The sequence below is a fragment of the Antechinus flavipes genome, chromosome 1 (genome assembly GCF_016432865.1).
Source record: "Antechinus flavipes isolate AdamAnt ecotype Samford, QLD, Australia chromosome 1, AdamAnt_v2, whole genome shotgun sequence".
Taxonomy (NCBI): Eukaryota; Metazoa; Chordata; class Mammalia; order Dasyuromorphia; family Dasyuridae; genus Antechinus; species Antechinus flavipes.
Window position 1 is genome coordinate 650,420,502 of NC_067398.1, and position 23,125 is coordinate 650,443,626.

The window sequence follows — 23,125 nt, forward strand, 5'->3', positions numbered from 1 at the left end:
ACTTTCTTCTGAAACTTTGATAGTCCATGACTCAAATCCATACAATGTTCGGACACTAGTGTTAAAGAGAGATTACCTTTTATTTCAAGGAGAAGCATTGATGAATTAAAAGTTCTGAATCATTTCCCAAAGGAAATCCAGCTTAGTTTCTTTCTCTTTTTCAACTCTGAACCCAAATACACAAATATTGTGTATATGGAGTAAGTCCAATATACACATATACATGCATGTGTGTGAGCATGTATACACACAAAACTTTCTGAATGACCAGATCTATAGGTTGCCCATCCAACTGCCTATCTGTTTTATGTACAACTGTGTGTACAAAAGTTAATGTTCATCTATTTGGTTTTTTCTGCACAGTTTGATCAAAATCTTTTGGTTATATGGATCTCAGTTAAGAGAAATTTCTGGGTTAGATGCTATCAGCATAATATCATTCAAAAATAGGAGCATTTTAGAGGATTTTGCTTGATATTCTCTGGACAATGACATCTTGGGTAAGAACATGTCTACCTTATGTCTCTCTTGATGTTAATAACCAAAGGGTTGCCATACAAAATGATGTTATGTCTTTCAGATAAGCTTATTCACGTGAATCTTTGACTTTAACATGTATCCGGGAAAGAATATATTATTCTCTGTCATATGGTAACTGAGTTACTTATGTTGGTTAAGCTTCCTTGGGATATGGAAGTCTGTTGTAATTGCCATTTCTTTTTTCATTTTAGTGTTAGCTGCTTGTTTAAATAGGTGTGAGCAGGGCTGCCACAATTGGGTGTTAAATCTTTTTTCTCATTTTTATTATTTCTTTAAGTTGACATTTATTTTGAGCTTTGTTTTAATGAGTCAGTGTGACTACACACATTCAGAAATTACAAAATCAGTGACTTTGTTTTGGATAGGCCCGTTCAGATGGTTCAGAATAGAAATAGAACAAAATTAGATACTCCCAGATCATTTAAGACTTAACAATAAGTTTACTTAACAAGAGTGTGAAAAGAATACTTGGCAAGAATGTAGTGTTGGTTCAGATAGATATAACTTCCCTGGCCCACATGTCAATCAGAAGCGTGCCAAATTTAAGGAATCCCAAACTCCTTGTGCATGTGGGTGATGGGAAGCCTTAGTCTCCTGTACCAGGTAAATCTTTTGAGTATCATTTCATTACCTTTTAATAAAGAATTAGCTTAGCCCGTATGAGACAGACATTGCTCCTATGACACCTGTCAATTAAAATTAATCTATTTCATATAATGGAACAGCATTACACTTTAAAAAACTATGAATATGAGAAATTCAGAGAAAAAAATTTTCCCTGTCATCCCTACTCTTCCCTTCTTTTTGTAAACTCCTTGAAGCACATTGCTTGGTGCATAGTAAGTACTTAATAAATATTATCTATTGACAATTACTACAGGAAAGTGAACAGGACAAACATCTCTTCATTTCCCCACCATACTGCAATTCTCTTTTCACCATCTCTATCCCATCCTCCAAACAAAATAACTTCTCCCTTCATGCCCACCCTTTCCACTTTCTTTTGTGTATTACCTTCCCTCATGAGATTGCAGGCTACTTGAAGCACATTGCCTGGCACATAGTAATTGCTTAATAAATATTTAATGTCAATTGACAATGACTACAATAACACGAATGACATCAACATTAAAAGGAAGTGAAATTCTGATTAGTTCTAATCTTGACTTTGAAGTGCTAGATTTTGGCTTTTATGTTTCCCGGAGTTTGAATTTTGAGGTTTCCTTCAGGAAGTGATTGGTGGTTATTTCTACTTTTACTTTATCTTCTTGTTCTAATATGCTAGACCATTTTCTCCTATGACTTCTTAAAATCTAGGCTCTTCTTTTGATCATGACTTTCATATAGTCCAGTAATTCTTAAGCTGTTTTAACTTGATCTATTTCCTAGATCAGTTGTTTTTAATATGATATATATTTTCTTCTATTTTTAAAATCTTTTGATTTTGTTTTTAATATTTCTTGTTGCTTCATAGAGTCACTCATTTCTCTTTGGCCATTACAATTTTCAAGGAATTTATAATTTGGATAAGATTTTTACCACTTATACTAAGTTGATAATTCTTTTTTCCATGTCTTTCTCCCATAGCACTCATTTCTTTTCCAGTTTTTTTCTCCAACACTCTCATTTCATTTATAAAACCATTTATAAAATCTTTTTAAAGTCTTGCTTCATTTCTTCCAGGAGTTCTAGGACTTGTACCCAAGCTGCGTTTTTTCTCTGAGGCTTTGCCTGTAGACATTTCGAAATCATTTTCTTCATCTAGGTAAGTGTCCTTATTATCATAATAGCTCTTTATGGTGGGGTTATTTTTTGTTTCCCATTTGATCAGGAGTCACATATTTAGAATGCCAACAACTAAGTCATTGTTTATAGATGCCATAAAAGCTTTATGATTCTTAGCAGCACCTGCCTCTATCACTTTAGAAGATAAGGTAGCCACATAGAGCTAAGGGCCATTTTGCATTTTTTTATTATGACCAAATAATTCATCATTTAATGGCCAGCCTACTAGTGATGAGCTTCTCTGTACTTAGTTAGATTGGGTTCCACAAAACAGACATACATTTGCTGCCAGGATCATACTTAAAACCTTTGTCAGCATGGTAGAACCTGCTAAAATGTGTTAAAATGTTTATGTTTTTCTGGTAAAATCTTTGAGAATGTAACATCATCTCTGTGCCACTGTGAGGCACTGAAATAGGACTTTGTGGAGTAACACAAACAGATTAGACAAAATAATAACAAATTAAATTAAACAACATATCAAAATTTGCTCATAACTAAAGTGGCACTTATAGGAGGAATGTATATTAAAAAGTAGGGGAAAAATCACATAATAAATCTTAGCAATAATAAAAAATATAAAAGAAAAGGCTTTGATAAAATGCATCATCCATTTACAAATTTTAAAAAATGTTAATACAAATATAGTGATTTTTCTTAATGTGGTAAGATTGAGTTTGGAGAATATAAAGTCCCATTGTATTTCTAAATTGTTGATTATTATTTTAAAAAGCATTATCATTCAGGAGAAGAAAATTTAGATTTAAAGATTTTTTTACCAGTAAATTACCAACCATGCATATATTAAAAATATGACAAATGAGATTGCTGAGTTTTAGTCAACAATCATTTAAATATTAACTTTAAGCAGGGAACAGACTAGTGAGATGTTTCTTACTCACCTAACATGTTCACCAGTCATGGAGAATGTCCTGTTGAGAGTACCAGTGGAGGAGGGATTCCCTATTTGTGATGAGGTACTCCAGATATTGTTTATAGATGACAATGTGCTGACTCTGTCAGAACCCCAAACACTAGAGTTTCTTTAATGAGAACTCAAAAAAGTTTGGGAAGAAATCCTCAGAGGAAAAACAAGTAGACAAAGAATGCTTACTGTCAAATTAACAACATACTGTTGGCTGGGCAGTCTTCTGTATTGGCCTATTACTGCATACCTTTGGGAATGGATCCTGTTAATGGATGATGAGCTAGAACCAGAAGCAAACGAGAACTTGTGCTATATCACAAATGGGAAACTCTGAAACATGCTCAGTGATTTCAAGCTTCTTTCTGTTTAAAGGACTCTTTTTAATGCCAATATTTTCCTGGTTATATTATATGACTGTGATTCATGGAGTATGGCACCATTCTTTCAGAAGAATTTAGACTTCAGGCAATCTGAAGGGTATTTGAAAGATGCAAGCTGAATGCTAGCAAGTTGTTGCATGTTAACAGGGATAATTTGTGAGTGAGAAGCAATTACAAAAGACATCATTATGAACATGGATATTAAGAAAAGGAGGTAGGCCCATTAAGATCCAAAAAGATCTTAACAGACTTAAAAAAAATTGGCTGGCAGAGGGAATAACATGGCTGGATTTATACTGTAAGAAAATCATTTTGGCAGTGGAACAGAGAATGAGTTAAGAGTGGGGAGAGACTTGAAATGGGGAAGCCAATTAGAAGGCCATTGCAACAGACCAGCAAGAGGTGATGGGGCCCTGAATTAGGGTGTCAGCAGTATGAGAGCAGAAGACATATATGAGAGATGTAGGGAAAGAAATAAAGATTTAGCAACTGATTGGATATGTAAAATGAGCAAGAGAGAGGAATCAAGGATGGCATTGAAGTTTTGAACTTGAGTAACTAGAAGTATTATGTTGAGATGCCTTCAGCGATGATAGGAAATTCAGAAATGGGAAAAGTTTTGGGGAAAAGATAATAAATTGTGTTTTAGCTATATTAAGCTTGAGATGTACTTGGGACATCCAGTTTGAAATGTCCAACAGGCAGTTGATAATGTAGAATTAGAGCTCAGGAAAAAGACCATGGCTCAGGGATAGATAGATATATAGATCTGCAAATCATCCACAGAGATGACAATTGAATTCATGGGAGCTGATGAGATCTCTAAGTGAGAGAATAAAGAAAGACAAAAGGGTCCAAGACAGAGACTTGCCCGCTTACCGGGTGTGATCTGAATGAAGACTCAGGAAAGGTAAAGAAAAGAATCAAGAGAGGAGTCACAAGAGCCCCAGAAGGAGAGATTATCATGTTTCTTCCCAATGTAAGCTTCTTGAGGACAGGGATCATTCTATTTTGTCTTTGAATCCCTAATGCCAGGCTCAGTGTCTGTGGTGTTTGTAGAGCATATTCTTGTTTAGGTTCAGGGTAGGTTAGATAATCTTTGAGATCTCTTCCAATGCTAAGTTTCTGTAATTTTTTACTTGATTTATCCTTCCTCTACAATAGTGCTCATATTGTTCTCCTCTTCAACATCCCCAATGGCCTCTAACCTAGTTCGGACTTCAGGTCTACTAACCTCTATTGGGATAATAGTCACCTAAGTAGCCTCCCCCTCCTCTGCTCTCTTCCCCTTCCAATCCATTCTGCTTGATTAGTCCTTCTAAAGTGAAAAACTCTGATCACATCACTTATAAACTTCAATGGTACCCCACGGACCACAGAATAGCCTCACATTCAAGCCCCCTCTTCCTCTAACCCCACTTGGCCTTTCCAGTCTTATTTCACAACTATTTCCAACTATTCCCTTAACACACAGCCATAGACTACTCATCCCCATACTCCTAATACCCACCCACCCCAGAGAGTAGGTTCACTCCTCGATTTGTACTTTAGTTTATGATATTCCCTCTTCTTCTATCCCTCTGTATATCTCTCATTCCCAATCCTCCAAGACCCATCTCTACTCCATTCTCCCTACAGCCTGCACCCCAGTCCACTGAGAGTTCTCTCCATCCTGATGATTCTGGTAGCACTTGGAAACTATGTGAATAATTAAATTCAATTAGGCAGGCAATTTAAAACATATAAAAAGAGAAAAAGTTTGTTTTGTACACTTGAACAATAATTATGTATTGTCTTGGGTTATTGTTAAGCTTTCTGTGTCTAATCTCCCTCTATCTCCACCCTTCTCCCCCAAGATTAGGGCCTGGGTCTGTTCATTTTGTATCTTCCTCTAACCTGCTAATGCTGCCTTCCATCTACTCTGTATGTATCTTGTTCATGTTGTCTCTCCTTTTGGAATGTAAGCTCCTTGAAGGCAAGGATAATCTTTGCTTTTTCTTTTTATCACCAGGATTTATTTAGCAGAATCACAGGCATAAAATACCATAAACAAGAAATGTTTGTTTGATTGATGGATGGATATTACAAGCCTATTCAGTTAAGGGGAAATGATGGGGAAATGAGATGGTCACAAAACCATGTTCAGACCCTTGATTCAGATCTACTGGGGGAAAAAAAGTTCTTAAAAATTAGAGCTACCCAGATCCAGAGCATCACATGATGTCAAGAACTTCTTAAGAGGCAGCATGGTCCCAAAGTGGAATGGGTTTCCTAAAAAGGGGTGAGTTTTTCACTTGTCAGACATTTTATAAAGGGCATCCCTTTTATGTGTGAGTTGCCCTAGATGGCTACTGAGGTCCCTTTTAATCCTCCAATCCTGGATTTGGAGTCAGAGGCTCTGAGCTTCTGTGTAAAATAAGGGACTAGACTGACATGACTTCCAAAGTCTTTTTCAATTCTTTACCCATGATTCTTCTGTGTTACTCTCCCAGTTACTATGACAGCCCTTTTCCCTTCCAGTTACCCTTCCTGTGATGACCCTCCCTCTTATGTTATTCTTGCCTGGGGACCCCTCAGGGCCTCCATTGTGACCCACTGCCCCTCTCTGCAGTGACTTGCCTGTCACACAGTATGACTCCTTCCTCTAGCAGTAGCATCTCTCTCACCTGCAGAGTAATCTCTGTTTTATCCATCTTCTTCCTTTCACATTTGTCATGCTCTGTGATCCTCCTGTTAAGATCACAGTAGGCTCTTTGCAGCTGTTGGGGGAAGAAAAGAAAGGTGGTTCAGTCCTGGCCTGCTCTCTATGGGAAGCTCTTGATGGAGATCTGGGTTTGGGGACTCTGGATTTGGGGAGCCTAGGTTCAGGAAATCTGAGTTTTGGGGATTAGGGATTAGGGAGATGTTGCAGTGGAGATATTTAGGACTCATTGTCTCAAATGAGATGGGTTGTGAAGATCTGGTTTTTGGAGTTAAGCTGGATTCTTGAGGATCATGGAATGGGGCACATAGCTTTCAGGATCTCACTTTGAAGAGAAGATTAAAGAGATAAATGTGACTATACAGAGACCAAAGCGACAAATTCAAATTCTAAAGAGACAAGGGCAAAAAAAAAAAAAAAAAAAAAAGAAAGAAAGAAAGACAGAATAGATAACTTGAGGATGAACACAAAAAGGTAGTACTATCCTGCAAGAAGAATCAAGGGATGAAGCACAGAATGAGTTGGGAAGGAATATGGACAATGTAACAGGCTTTTTAGCTATTTTGTGGCCAAGAGGAAGAGTAAAAACTAGGAAGTGTTGGAATCTTTACAAACTGCTAACTCATTCAAGTTGATAGATTATTGATCTGATCTTACAAGAAGATGTTTTGGGCCAGAACCTGAAACAAGGTACTAAGTAGAACTAATTAATACAATGCTTGTGTTTACACCTTTACTCACTGGAGTTCACAAGTATGTGAGATTCACAAAGTAAACTGTAACTTTGTGAATTCACACCTCCCTTGAAGCTCTTAGGGCCAGAGAGCACTATGGGAGAAAACCCATAATCCCTCTCTCTCATATCCCACAATTCCTCTCTCGTATAAAAGAAACAGACAGAGGTTCTCGGACAGAATTCAGCCAAATTACATGAAGAGAAGAGTGTCAAGTCAGAAGAAGCCAGGGGTTGGAGCTGAACTGAAGATTGAGAAGGCTCTCTCAGAGGCACAACCAGATTCATCTTCATCTCACAGCACTGTGGTGGTTGGGCTCCTGCACTTCCCCCACTGAGACCAAGCTGGTCTGAAAGACTCACCAGAAAGCTAGCCGAGTCCCAAGTGAAGGAGACAAGAGATTCATTCCATCTTTGTGCTGGCTGGAGGCTGAAGAAAGCAGAGGCAGAGGCTGAAGGACAAAACCTTTGGATTTGGAGACATTCGGAGGGAGCTCTTGGAACTGAGCAGAAAGATAGGCCTCTAAGAATCTAGCTATCCAGGCCCAAGGAAAGAGACAAGACTTGGAAGGAGAAATAAACCTTTGTATTTTTACCAGCTGGCTGTATTTGGGGTAATTATTGATCTGAACTGATACTAAGGCTGCCTCCAGAAAAACCTTCCCCAAGAAACCTACCCTTTCCCCCAGAGAGAACCATCATCTTATATTATATTAAAGAAGAACAAGAACACCAACAGGGAAGGACTGCTGTGCTGAGTGAATGATAGATGGATAAGAATGAGAAAACAACTATTCAATCCTTGTTTTGCTTTTGTTTTCTCTTCCAAGAAAAATTGTCCTTAGTTGGAAAAGAACAAAACAAAAGAATAGCGGAGAGTAGTTCAGGCCAATGCTTGGACTTTGTCTCATGATACTGAAAAACAAACAAACTGCCAGATGTGACTGTAGCTGTAGTGGGCATGATCTCTGAAAGATCTTGGAAAATGGTAATGATTGCTACAGAACTGGAAAACTGCGAAATTGTCTCAATTTTCACATAACAGAAGAGGGTAAAGTCTGTAAATTATAGGACAATGGCAAAATTCTGGAAGACATTACTAAAGGTCCGAGAACATTAGAAAGGAAAGAAACATAACACACACACACACACACACACACGCACGCACAATCAGAATAACAACAGGTTCAACAAGAACAGGTTGTGCCAGACCAAGCCTCATTTCTTTTTCTGACAAGAGTAGCTAGACTGGTAAGTAAGAGAAATATTATAGACATAACACACTTAAGAAAGCATTCAATGTATTATTTCATGTTATCTTTGTGGATAAAATGAAGAAATGTGGACTCCTTGAGATGAAGGGGATTCAGAATTAGCTGAATGCTCAGACTTAAAGAATAGTTATTAAGGGGCTTATCTTGGCTTGAAGGGTGGTCTGAGATGTCTATTCCTAGTCCTATGATATTCAATGTTTTTATCAATTCCTTGAAGCTAAGAAAGGCCTACTTATCAAATTTTCAGATGACACAGAACTGAGAGGAATCTCTAATACAACTAATGATAAAATCAGAATTCATAAAAGTCTCAACAGGCAATGTATAAATACAGATAAAATGTAACAGGGACAAATATAATTTTCTACATTTGGGTTTAAAAAGATGATGCCACTGGTAGAGTAGAGTAGCAATGACTATATCATTGCTCCTGTGAAAGAGATATGGATGAAGAACTTCGTGGACTTTGTGACCAATAGAAGTGAACAGTGGACATGGCCTTCTCTATGCTAATGCTCTCTCCTGCCCCAACTCTATTGAGATGTCTGGCATACAGATTAGAGGAAAAGTCTTGATCTGGTCTCTGTGGCCAGAATACATCTTGTGATTAACTGTGATAACTGCCATACTGACTGACTGGCAAACACCCAGAAAAGGGTGATGACTGGAGACTAGGTCTTATTGGTTCAATTAATGGGGGATATTTAATCTGAAGAAAGGTCTAACTCTCATCCCATTTTGGGGGTTTTTTGGCCAAGATACAGGTGTGGCTTGCCATTTCCATCTCTAGCTGATTTTACAGATGAGGAAATTAAGGCAAACAGGGTTAAGTGACTTGCTCAGATCACAGTCAGTAAGTATCTGGGATCACATCTGAATCAGATCAAATTTTTCTGATGCTGGGTAGGGTATTCTATCCATTGTACCACCTCCCTGCCCAGGAGAGACATGATATTTGCTTTCATCTATCTGAAGGATTGTTATGTATAAGAGATGTTAAAAGTGCTTCTTGACCTTAGGAAGGCACAATTAGGGATAATGGAAGTTGTAGACAGGTTAATGTAGACTAGTTATACGAAAAAAATTTCCTAGCAATTAGAATCATTCAAAAGTTAAATGATTACTTCAGGAAGTAGCAGATTCTCCCTCTCAAGAAGTCTTAAAGCAGAGGGTGGATACTTGAAGATACTGTTGAGGGGATTTGTGACAAAGGATTGGATGATATCCTCCAGGACCTTTCAATTTGAACTCAGTAGGTTTGGGAACTTAAAGAGGAGTTGCGCTCCTAGTTTGTTTGGGGGGCATGGTTTTGAGGGACTACAGAGTTGGGGTCCTGTTCATATTAACCTCCTTTTGACATCGTTCCTGCTCCTTCTGTAGTTCCTGCACATTGGCAGCCATTCTGTAGGAATGGAAAGCAGAAGTGAGGGTAGAAGTTTCTGCCACTTCTCCACCTTTATGCATTAACTCCAGCCTTCACTTGCTTCCCTGAGACCCACCTCAGGGCCTCTCATTTAACATCTAAAACATTCTCCCTCTTCCCACCCTCCTCTTTCCCATGGGCACCGCTTGGTTTCTGCCTCCTTCTGCTTCTGGGCTTCTTGGGCCCGGCGCTGCTGCTCAGCCTCCATCTTTTTCAGCATGGTGTCTGTGAGATTAATGTCCCAGGACCTCAAGACATCTACCACAGCATCGAGGGAGGCTACCTACATGTGAAGAATAGATAAAGGACCTCAAGACTACACATGTACATGTCTATGTTAGGTATTCTGTAAGATAGCAAGCTCAAACATTTTTATTTCCATTCCTTGATAGACAGGTTCAAAGAAACAAAGCAATTTGCCAAAGCTAATACGTCTGATCCAGAATGAAAATTCTACATCCTGATTCAAGATCCAACACTCTTTCTTTTTTTATTTTATCTTATTTTTTATTATAGTTTTTTATTTACAAGATATATGCACGGGTAATTTTCCAGCATTGACATTTGCAAAACCTTTTGTTCCGATTTTTCCCCTCCTTTCTCTCCTCCCCCAGATGGCAGGTTGACCAATACATGTCCAACACTCTTCCTACCATGCCATAAAACATCACAATCATTAGTGTGTGCATCATTGCTATGTTTATGTTAGCACTCCAGAAACACTCCGACACTTCATTGTGAAGTGGAAGTAATCCTAGGCCCTTTAACATGGTGGTAGTAGATCATAAGCTTTAGCAGGTTCTACCAAGGGGAAAAGATTTTGAGGATAGTTGCAATGATAGACTGCTGAGAACTCACTCTAAAGGATTTGTTGCAAACTGATAAATTCCTTGGTCATGGTTGTGGGCTACCACAACATAGAGAAAATTACATACTGAACCTCAGTACTTATGTCCTGTTCCTTTCAGCTTATACAGTAATGGGAGCAGAGAGGCAAAAAAGGGGGCAGAAAGAACTAAGACTCATATGACATTTAAATACTTTAAAAACGTTTACTCTTGGGGCAGTTAGGTGGTATAGTGGATAGAGCACTAGCCCTGAAGTCAAGAGGACCTGAGTTCAAATATGGTCTCAGACACTCAACACCTCCTGGCTGTGTGACCCTGGGTAAGTTACTTAACCCCAACTGTCTCAGGAAAAAAATAAAACAGAAAAAACAAACATTTAGTCTTGAAACTATCAATGTGAACTCCATTTCCAACTCATTGATACTACTGAGAGATCTGAACCACATGAATATTCACATTTTTGCTACAGATGAAGACAAAGAATGTTGTCTCACATATAAACATTGCTCAGATGTTGTCTTTGGACAACTGGAAAAGTTGGTTTTCTTATGCATCCAAAGGCAATAAGTCACATCATTTTATAAAATGCTTTGTCATCTTGTATTTCAACATACCAGCTAAACATAAGCAAAAAAAAAAGTACAGAAATTCTAGAAAGAGCTAAATAAAGTCTCCAAATTAAGTCAACACATATTTAATAATTTCAGTGTGAAAGTGTGCATATATATTAGTAGTAAAAATATGGATTATTATTAAGGAAATAAAGGGATTATTAAGTATTATGGGTGCATGTTACAAAGGCTTAATTTTTTTTTTTTACTTCATTGTTTGTGCTGTTTTGTTATTCCATCATGTTTGACTCTTTGTGACTTCATTTAGGGTTTTTCTTAACAAAGATATTAAAGCGGATTGCCCTTTCCCTTTCCAACTCATTGTACAGATAAGGACCTGAGATAAAGAGAGGTTAATTGACTTGCCCAGAGTCACACAGCTAGTGTCTGAAGCTGAATTTGAACTCACAAAATGAGTCTTCCAGATTCCACTAAGATAGCCTAGTAACTAGAGTTTTTTCCTTTTCCTGGCCCACAATTTAGCTTATTAAGAGAAACCAAAAAGGAATGAATTATGATTACCCAAAACTTGAAAGAATAATGGTGAATTTAGTCAACTCTTCTGCCGTTTGTTTTACTACAACATACAAAGTTGGGGGTGGGGGGAAGAACCAAGTATCTCGCATATTAAAAATTTTACTTATCTGAATTTTTAATAATGATTTTCTAGGTAAAGATAATTTTCAATGCACATCCAGTTGTTTTTTGTTAAAGGGAATCTGGGAACTAGACATCATTTAAGGATGGGAGGTGTGGGAAAACTGCATTTTTGAATATTTGATTACTGGCTAGGAGAGTATTCTCAGTCTATCAAGCAACAGATTGTCAGGGAGATCAAAGAATATTGTAAATTTTAATTATAACCTCTATTTTCAGCAGTGAAAGCAGTGTCCTTTCTAGCTTTGCAGAACTGTGCCTTCTGCCCTAGACTAAACTTAAACTAAACTCATTATCTTCAAGAAGAAAAATGGTTTCTCTCTATCATCCAAGGTCAGAGAGGTAGTGACCTCAAAAGGTGTTACTTTGAATCAATATCTATGTGGTGAAGATAGAAATGATCAGGGAAAATCATTTCTACTAATTCCCTCTAACAATGTAAAAAGTGCTTATTATCTAAATGGCCCTCCACAGTGGCATCTGCTCAATGTCATCAACACCATCAAGGCAGTCTTGCACAGTGTCCAAATGGAAAGATTTCCTTGAAATAGAAATTTCCTTGAAACCCATAATGCTAAGGTCTTAGTTAAGTTATAAAAAGGCAGCTAGATGATGTAATCATGTGTTAAATTTGTAGTCAAGAACGCCTGAGTTCAAATCCTGCCTCACACACTTAATAGTTGTGTGATAACTTCCCTTATAGACAGCTAAGTGACACAGCAAACACTCTTGAATAGGCTTGGAATCAGGAAACCAGAGTTCGAATCTAGTCTCAGACACATTAGCTGTGTAACCCTAGGCAAGTCACAATGCTGTTTGCCTCAGTTTCCTCATCTGTAAAATGAGCTAAAGAAGGAAATGACAGAACACTGTAGTATCTTTGTCAAGAAATCCTGAATAGGGTCACGAAGAGTCAGATATGATCACACAACAAAAACCTCCCTTAGCTTCAGCTTTCTTATCTATAAAACAGGGATAAGTAATAACAACCATTTTACAAGATTTCTATAAGGATGAAATGAAATAACATGTGTAAATAGTTCTGAAAATATGAGAGCACTATATGAATAGTTATTATTATAAATATTAGGAATCAATGTAAAAGAGAACTATGGAGCCTGAATGTAAATCAACATATGTATGCTATGTTCATTTTTTTCTTTTGTTTTTTTTCTCTCATATTTTTTCTCTTTTCTTCTTTTCTCATGATTTTTCTCTCAACATGATACATGAAGAAATGGGTATTTAAAAAATTAACATACATATATAACTAGAAAAAAAGGAAACAATGAAAAAGAGAAAAAAAGGATCAATGTGTATCAGTGTCCTTTGCCTCATAGTCTTAATATTCTTTTATTTCCTGAATCAAGAACCTAATCAAAATAGCATCTTGAATCTCAAAGAAGAACCATGATTAGATCAATGGAAGAAATAGACTTTTTGTTATTATTAACCAAATTGAAAAAATGAAATCAAAACAGAAGCCAATCCTTTTGTTTATTGCTGACAAAACTATAATCTTTAGGTTTCTGGGAAAATGCAAAGATATGTGTGCTAACATTAATAATGTCATTGTTACATTTGATAAATAATTCAACTGAAACTCAACTTGAAAATAATGTACTTCTGTATTTATATTAATAAAGAATTTTCCTTCTTTTAGGAATTACTTCATCTTTTCTTTCCTTATAACAATAAAATGTAAATTAGAAGTTGTCTGGGACAGATAAATCTCTAGACAGATATCTTTTTCCAAGCTAGATACCTAGGTGGTGAATAGAACACTAGACCTGGAATCAAGAAGACCCAAGTTTTCTTCCAACACTTACCAGCTTGGTGACCATGGCAAGTCACTTCACTTCCTGACTGCCTTAAATTTCCTCATCTGTAAAATGAGGATAATAATAGCAACTACCTCCCAAGATCATTGTGGGGGTCAAATGAGATAATACTTGTAAAGCACTTTGCAAACCCTAAGTGCTATATAAATGCTAGCTATAATTATGCAAGCAAAATGCTTGCACATTAATAAAAATATTTCACTGAAAGATATAAAACATAGGATAGTGTTTTTTCTTACACAAAATACTTTGCTTTGTAAATGATATCATACTAAATGTATCATGCCCTAGAATGCTATATGGCCATTCCAACGAGATCCACTAGCATTTAAAAGCAATTGGTCCAATAATCTACAAAAAGCCAAGTAAACTGAGATTTTATATTTCCTAGATTATAACAGCAACCTACTGGATTATTAATTTGTCACGTGTCCTGAATAAACCCTGTATCTAAAACTATCCTGGGAATTGAGATGATACAGTGGATAGAGCACTGGGCTTGGAATCAGGAAGACTCATCTTATTGAGTTCAAATCAGGCTTCCGAGTTCTAGCTATATGACCCTGGGCAAATCACTTAACCTGATGGCCTCATTTTCTTCATCTGTAAAATGAGTTGGAGAAGGAAATGGCAAGAAAATTGCCCAGACAATTCCAAATAAGGTTATAAAGAGTCAGAAGTGACTGAACAACAACAAAAGATTGGCTTGGCCTGCATTTGCATATAGCTTTCAAGGACCACAAGTTATTCCTTGAAACAAAAATTCATTTCAGCACCAATATATTCCCAGTTTTTAGATTATATATGTTAAATTTCCTAATAGTATTCTAAATATGAAATTCTTATCCAAATGACCATATGACAGTGAGCCATATGACAGAACGAATTGAATTACATCAATATTGAAATTCTCAATATGAATAAACCTAAAGCATATGAGGAAATTGTAGTGAAACTGAACTTACAGAACCAGGTTCTCCTTGGAGAAGCAAATAAAAGAACTGATAAAACTTTTTTTATCATATGGCTGAAGCAATAAGAAACACCATTTCATAGAAAACTTTGGTATGGCATATTGTAATTTGTCTGAATAGTTATAAATTCAATTCAATTCAGAAAGTTTTTAATGATTCTAATTAATGTCCTTGCTTCCAGGCCCGACCTTGTTCAATCCTATTTTTCTTTTCTTTAAAAAAAAAAATGATTCATGCTTGTTTAGGAGAAGCCCTGATCCATCTGATGGGTCCCTCAATTGGCTTAATGAGATTACTGAATGTGGATTGTTTTTGTTTTTCTTTTCTTTTCCTTCCTTCCTTCCTTTTTTTTATTTTTAATTTTTATTTATTTATTTATTTTTTTTGCTGAGGCAATTGGGGTTAAATGACTTGCCCAGGGTCACACAGGAAGTGTTAAGTGTCTGAGGTCATATTTGAACTCAGATCTTCCTGACTTCAGGGCTGGTGCTTTTCACTGCACCACCTAGCTGTCCCTGTAGACTTTTTTTTGAAGGTGACTGACTTATGAAAGTAGACTAGTACCATAATACCTTGCTGAGAGAATAAAGAATTCCTCTGATTACTGAGAACCAGGAAAAACAGACTCTAGTCAAGTAACTGCCCCCATTCTGGTCTTCAATAGCAAGTTGTGAAAAAGCTCATCCCTTTTACCTATTTTTCTTTTTATGTGATTTTCCCCCCTTATATTTGTAGACCAGAATGCATCAAGGAGGAATAGAGGTGACTTTCACCCTTTAAAGTAGCAGAAATGGATGGCTTGCAAAAAAAGAACATGGCAACCAGACTGGCTTGTCTAGGTGTGCCTGAGATGGGCATTCCTGGACCTCCAATTTCTGGGTGCTTTCTACTTTTCTGTTTCTTTTTCTGAGCACAGGATATTTCCAATCTTAAGGGTTATGGGTTACCTCATGGTTAATATTGAATTTGAGTTCTGAAGTTGGAGAGCTTATGGATTTGAGCCTGGAAATATGTACCTAAAGGAAGATTTCCTTAATACACCATTTATCAGAGGAAGAAGAGATCATTCTGTGGCAGAGTACCAAAATCAGGGCATGGAATTGGAGATCTGGATCCTGCCTTATGAGATTGTAATGAGTCATTTAGTATGTCTAAGGTGACAGGAGAATATTTATTCAGCAGTGGCTTTTTTTTCTGGTTATTGGAGAGGGTGGTGTTTCTAAATAGGCTAATGAGCTATTTGAGTCTTTTATATTTCTATATTTGTTCATGTATTCCTGTATATCCTTTGCATTTTGTGCATTTTCATCAGTGAGTAGAATAAAGGCTGTTCCATATGCCATTCCCTACGCTTATATTGTACATTTAGTGCCTGTGAGGGAATTGGCAACATGTTATTCTACATCTGATGAGACCATAGTAAAACTTTGTTTTAGAGATTTTCATAAAATTTTATTCTGGGGTAGTAGCATAAGAAATCAAAGAGCTGGTGATGCTTTTGGGGTGATGCCCTCAGAGATATATTTGGCCTATATGAGGCCAGAATCCTTAGGAGAGCTGGTCACAGATGACATTTCATTTCTATCATTTCTTAATCCTCCTAATTTCAGAAGAAGTTCACTTTGTTACAAAGAATCACAGAATTTTAAGAATTGGAATGAATCTCAATGGCCATCTAGTACAAACCGTAAAGAATTCTGGACTACAATATTCCTGACAAATACTCATCTAAGCTCTTCCTGATGAACTCAAGTGAGTAAAAACTCAACACCTTATGAGGAAACCCATTCTAGCTACAGAGAGAGAATCTCTAATTGTTCAGAAGTTTTTTTCCAAAATCAAGCCTAAATCACTTATTGTTCCTGTTTCTCTTTTCTGAAGCAAAATAGAACAAGTCTAATCTCTCTTCCACATTCAAGCACTTCAGATATTTGTGTAAGAATATCTGGAAAGGGTTGGTTGGCCACAAAAACCTCTGTAGCTCTTCCTAATGTGAGAAGAGGAAAAAAACACAAGATCAGCCCATGAGCAGGGAGGCTAGTGTGGAGGGTTTGCACACAGAACAATGGCCAGAATGTGAGAACTCCCAAGTAAAACAAGGAGAAGTATTAGTTGTCCCATAGTATCTCTGTGTCATAGTAACACTAGATGTGGCTAGTGTCTATCACATTTGTAATTCCCTTATTTAAAACCATGAGAGATGATCATGTATGAACAAATTGTGTGACTGCATCTCAGGTTCTTATCTGAGAGAAACAAGATGGCAGGGTGGGCCCTATCCTGCCCAGCCTTACTTCCTTTTGTGTTTTTCTTAAATCTATTTTATCAAAATACATTTGCTGGATTGAACATTATTTCTCATAAATATTTGCAGTCAACCTCATTTGCATGTTACCAGGTGTCCTTTGTGGCATAAAGATGAAAAAATCAGAACCATGAATGAGAAAAGGTTCCTTCTTAAAGACTATGCTCTAATTGTCCTCTCTCTGGGGGCATAAGTAGGAGCCATTCCATAACTTCCCTTTGTTTGGGACAAAAAGACCTAGCCAAAGTGACTAACACAGAGATCACTCATAGAAAGCAGAATTATTTATTAGAATCTCGAGAAGCGGACCCCATCCTGATCTGCGAGCCAAATTTCACAGCAGGATAGGGCCAGAGCCTTGAAAATGCTTATAGCTTTTATATATTTCAGACAAAGAACCTCCAAAATCCCACCTTCTATATGTAGTGATTGATCACATAAGTCTACTGTTCCCCTAATTGGTCAGTGGAATGTAGTAGACAAGGTGATATATAACTTCTTCGGCCACATAATCTCTTCATTGGACAATGGAATGTAGTTCAGGCCTTATCTAAAATCACGTGACTGGAGCCTATAGGCCTGATCTACTTTAGCTAACAGTCTCTGATCAATATGTGCTTAATCTGTAAGTTCTTCACCTTTTCCCCCACACCTTCTAAGTGTAGAATTGCTATGCATTTGGGCTCTTTATTAAAAATCTACCTTATATATGTGGGTCAAAGCTTTGTTACAGGAGTTTATCTCAGATTAATATTTTTTTCCCTTTCTTTTTCATCCCCACCCCCATACTGCCCAACACTTTCATAATAGCAACATTTCCAGTGTTTATTTCTCATCTTGACTTTTAAAATAATTTTTGTTGTTATTTTATAATCATTATTATTTTTATTATTTGAGTTGGAATCTGAATTAAGCCCAATAATATCTAATTTCATATATCAATTGCTGTGAATGGAAATATTAATATACAGAAGGATTTACCAATATTTGGCATAGAAACTGCATATGGGGGACAGGGATTGAAGATGTTATACAAGTTTTGAAGAACAATATGAGTTAGGAGACAGCAGAATAATTTACTTAGGAAGGAGGATGGGACAGAGTCATGTGAACATAAAAAGTTACCAGAAAAAATTGGGGAAATAGGTACACTAATGTATTGCTGGCAGAGCTGTGAAATGATTTAGTCATTCTGGAAAACAATATGGAACTATGACCCCCAAGTTATTAAAGTGTACATACTTACTGATTACCAAATACTAATGTTTATACCAAAAAGATAAAAAAAAAAAAAAAAGGGAAAAAGGCCTCATGTACAAAAATATTTATAGCAGCTCTTTTTGCGGTGTCAGAGAATTGGAAGCTGAGGAGATATTCTTCAATAGGGAAATAGTTGAACCTGTTATGTGATGAATTGTGCTATAAGAAATGATGAAGATGACCTCAGAGAAATTTGGGAAAATTTGTATGAACTGATGTAAAATGAAGTGAATAGAACCAGGACAATTTATACAGTATCAAGGTTATTGTAGAGACACACAACTTTTGAAAGATTTACAAACTCTTATTAATAAACAATTAGAATTCCGGAGGTTTTGTGATGAAATATATTACCTACTTCCCAATAAAGGGGTTAAGGTTCAGAGTGCAAAATGAGACTTTTTTGATCGAAGTAAGAGTTTGTTATTTACTATTAGGATGTAAACCCTTTGAGGTAAGCAAACATCTTTTTCTTCCCTCCTTCTCCTGTATTTGGCAACTAGGTAGTAACACAGTAGAAAGAATGCTGAGCACGAACTCAGGAAGACCTGAGTTCAAATGCAGCTTCAGACACATAATAGCTGTATAAGCCCAGACTAGTCACTTAATCTGTCTGCCTCAGTCTCCTCAATTATATTCTTCTTATTTCATAGGGTTGTTATAAGGATCAAATGTGATAATATTCATAAAGTGCTTAGTACAGCCTCTAGCACATAGCAGATAGTTAATAGTTGCCCATTCCCTTCCCCTATTTGTATCTTCAACACTTAGCACAGTGCCTGGCACACAGTGCTTAATAGATGCTAGTTTCTTTTCTTCCTTATTTATACTTGCTCCAAGGAGGAAGGGAGGAGAGGGAGGCATAAAGGGGGGCGCTGTGAACCCCAAACTAGGAAAGACTGGGGATCAGGTCTAGGATTCTGAAGGGAGGGAAGACATCTCGGTGAAGAGGAGAAGGGGCAGCACAGGGGTTATTCATACCTGTTCTGGAGTATTTCCATCATCTGCATAGATCCGTGGGTCTGATCCGTGCTGCAGAAGCATCTCCACTGCGGCCAGGTGGCCACCAAAGGCAGCTCTGTACAGAGGGGTGCGACCGAAGGCTCCCTGGGTGGGCAGAGACTCTCTGAGCGGGCCCCTCAGCTAGCCCTCCTCCCTACACCGCGCTCCTTGGCCTGTTTCCCCTCCCTCCCAGGTCTCCGCGCCCAGGACCCAGCTCCAGCGCTCCCAGAGCAAGGGCCCACTGCCCCCTGCCTCGCATCCTCTCCCTCTTTCTCCGCACCTTGCAGTTGGGGTGGGCGCCGTTCTCTATGAGGAACTTGATAGCTGCAGGGTGGCCCCCCCCTGAAGCCTCGGACAGCGGCGTGTTCCCGTTGGCGTCGGCGCACTCCACCATGGCCATGTGACTCTTCAGCCTCACAGCCTTCCCGCGGTCATCGTGGCCCACGCCCTCCCGGCTCAGCACGTCCCCTACCTCCACAAAGACCCACAACAGCCCAGTGACACAGGGGAGTGACGGGGGAAGATGTGTCCAGGGGCCACAAGGAGCCCGACGCCCATGTGACCAACCTGGACGTGTGAGGGGAGGACTTGTGCCTCAGCCCCAGCCCCAGGGGACGCTCCGGGCACACGGAGAGGGGGTCTGGGTACAGGCGGCATGTAGTGGGGTCAGTCTGCAGGAGAACTCATGGGGAGCAGGGACAAGTGCAGAGAACCCTTTCCCTTCCAGTGTTCGGGCTCGGCAGGACGCACCCTGACATCTTCCACCCGTTCTTATAGTGAAACCTTGAGTTCCGTAGGAGTGTGCGTGTGTGTGTGAGATGGGGGGGGGGGGCTGAGACTCCGGCCTGAGGCTGGGGGGCCACCCTTGGGCAGCTTTGGGAAGCCTCTGGGCCTTGGGAGCGGGGAGAGACACAACATAGAGCCCACCCTCCTGAGCGCTACGTGGGCCTCCTAGGTAAGCTGGGCAAGGAATGTGGGAGATGGGTTTCGTGGTTCCTGACCGGCCCCTGCCGCCAGTCCCTGGGCCTGACTTGGGCACTGCTTCTAACTTTATTTTGGTCCTGATGAATCCTCAGTGACCCCTTGGTGACCATTTTGACCCTATTCTGAGACCTGTATGACCTCCTGCTGACCCCAGCTGACTCATAGGTGTCTCACACTCACACTTGGAATACCCCATGCTGACCTCCTTCAGTACAGCCTTCATTTCCTCTATATCTCCCTCAAACGCAGCTTCCAGCATCCGCTTTCGCCGCTTCAGCTCCTCCTGCCGCTTTCGCCGTTGCTCTTCCTCCTTCTCCCGTTCCCTGCGAGCCTGCTCCTGCTCCTGCTTCACCATAGCCAGGAAGGCCTGAGAACCAAAGCGGGAGGCCAGCCCCCAAAGTCAACTCCAGGAGAGAGGTGGCGCACAGAGTGCAGGTGGCTGGCCGCTGCACATGCGCTGTCTCCCTCCAGACAAAGGGGACCACCCCTGGGGATCACACCATCTGACCCGGCCATGCTCCCACTTCTGCAGCCTTACCTCCTTTTGTAGCTTGTCCATCAAGGCTGCGTATTCTTCCTTCTCTTTTATTCGCCGATTTCGTTCCTTCAGTGCTAGACGCTTCCTGTAGGCACACTGAATGGTGATTGCTGCTTGATCTTCCGGAGAAAGCTCTGCCAGAGAAATGAGGCAGACATGAGAACAGTCAGGATGTGTCCCTTATTTTTCTATCTTTCTTTGTCTGTGTCTGTGTCTGTGTCTCTTTTTCTTTGTGTGTCTCTGTCTCTCTTCCTACTAATCTCTCCCCGAGCTTCAGGACATTTCAAAACTAGGTCTCCCAGAATCATCCCAGACTCATCATGTCTAAATTGAACTAATTCTTCCCTCAAAACCTCCCGTCTTTCAAACTACCATTGAAGGCACCACCATTTTTCCAGTCACCCAATTTTATAACCTCGGCATTATCCCAGATTCCTCACTTTCATTTATTTTATGTATCTAATCAGTGGCCAAATCTTGCCATCTTTCATATTCAACCTCTTCTTTCTACTCACACACCTACCATCTCAGTTCAAAAGCTGATCACTCATTACCCAGATTATCCCCCAAACCTCTCAATTAGTCTCCTTTTAGAAGTAATTTTCTTCAAGTACAATCCACATGTGATTCCTCTACCTAATCAACTGCCTATCATTTTTAGCTTCCTATCATTTTTTAAACTGTCCTATATGACATGATCCCAGCCTATCCTTTCCAGCCACATTGGACACTTCTCTGCTCCCTACATGCTGTTATCCACTTAAAGTGACCTTCTTCACACACAGTCCAGCTTCTAGTTCCAGGCCTTTGCATTAACCACCTTCGCTTTCTTTAGGATTTTTTCTTCTTCTAGATGAAGCCTTTGCTGATCCCAGTTGCTAGTCCCTCTCTTCCAAACGATCTCATATTTTTCTATTTTATATTTAATAGTATTTGTTTACACTGTATTTATACTGTATACATGTACAGATGTAGTTATTTATTCATTTATTCATGAATAAAATTAATTATGCCATTAGATCATGATGTTCTGATGAGTTAGTATTGCTCTATTCTTTGTACTTTCATTCTCCTCCCTGTCCTGCTCCTGGCTTTCTGGCTTTCAATTCATGCAGCCTCTACTTAGCCATGCTGACTCAACCTGAAACTTCCCTCAGTGCCTGGGGCCACCTAGATTTGGAACAGCCTGGCATTCCTATCTATTGTCTGCTCAGTTTGACATGTCCTTCCCAGCTAGGTGGTACAGGGGAAAGCGAAGTAGACCTGGAATCAGGAAGACCTGATTTCAAATACTTCCTCAGACATATACTACCCGTGTGACCTTCACCACAGTCTGCTTTAGTTTCCTTAGCTGTAAAGTGAAAATAATAAGAGCTCTATTTCCCAGAGTTGTTATTGATGTGGGCTCAATCCTTTCCCCTAATCAGGAAGAAACTCAAATGGCTATTTATTCTCAGATATAACCAATTCTCAGACTATCACATTTGTAGAGTGATTGTGAGGAAAAAAACTCTTTATTATCCTTCATAGTCTATCCTCCAACCTCTGAGTATTTTAAAACAACCTTTTGAGATACTGATTAGCATATCTCTAAACAGGTCTGGAACCTGGTCTGCCAGGTATTACACCTGGCTCTTCTTTAATTCCTTCTCTGAACTCCCTATTACTTCCTCCCCTCCTTGTTCCCTTCCTCAGAATTCCTGCCTTTACTTCCCTGGTTTCCCTGAGAAACCCCAAGTTTGTATTTTCCCTATAAAAGATCTGCTTATGATGAAGATCTTTGCTAAATCCTCTTCAGGACTAAGTCTACTATGAGTACTCACTCTCCTTCCTCCTTACTCTAGCTAACTTGTTTCTCTGCTAAACTCCTCTATCGATCTAACTTGCCAGTGAATGGCTTACTTCCATCTCATGGAGTATTTTCTTTCTCCTGGTTACTTGTGAGTTCCCTTGGGAACTTGTCTTTTCCTTGCTAACTATTTGCTCTCCCAACTGTATTTTATATTTGCCCTCCTGAAGCCTATTCTACCTCTTATTTTGTTTGTAACCTCTTCTAAATAAATCTTCCTTTTGGCAAAGAAAATGGCCATTGTGAGTGTTTCACATATTTATTCTGAAGTAGATATTGCTACCCCGACCTCATCAGTATGACTATCAAATAAATTAATATTTGTACAGTGCTTTGTACAATATCTGGCACACAATAAATGCCTGTTTTCTTTCTTCTTTCAGAAAGGTTCCCTCCCCCCCTCTCTCCCATTGGTGAGTTCCTCCTGGAGCCTCTCTTTCCTGGAAGAGCCCAGGCCGGTCTGTCAGCCTTCATTCTCCTCCCAGCCCTCCT

At 39.0% G+C, this 23,125-nt stretch overlaps 1 protein-coding gene across 4 annotated transcripts in view; it reads right to left on the bottom strand.

The window, feature by feature from the left end:
* IQANK1 (IQ motif and ankyrin repeat containing 1) overlaps positions 1-23,125 on the bottom strand; it is a 48,538-nt gene that overhangs the window by 10,559 nt on the left and 14,854 nt on the right. For all 4 annotated transcript variants that reach the window (XR_007949492.1, XM_051971393.1, XM_051971392.1 and 1 more), the window contains exons 3-9: positions 20,785-20,918; positions 20,449-20,613; positions 19,543-19,734; positions 19,242-19,367; positions 9,908-10,047; positions 9,689-9,743; positions 6,300-6,392 (exon numbers count right to left, since the gene is read on the bottom strand). Coding sequence is in view for 3 of the 4 variants with exons in the window: in XM_051971393.1 (XP_051827353.1) it covers positions 6,300-6,392; positions 9,689-9,743; positions 9,908-10,047; positions 19,242-19,367; positions 19,543-19,734; positions 20,449-20,613; positions 20,785-20,918 (905 nt within the window). In the remaining variant the exon portion in view is untranslated. The remainder of the gene's footprint in view (positions 1-6,299; positions 6,393-9,688; positions 9,744-9,907; positions 10,048-19,241; positions 19,368-19,542; positions 19,735-20,448; positions 20,614-20,784; positions 20,919-23,125) is intronic.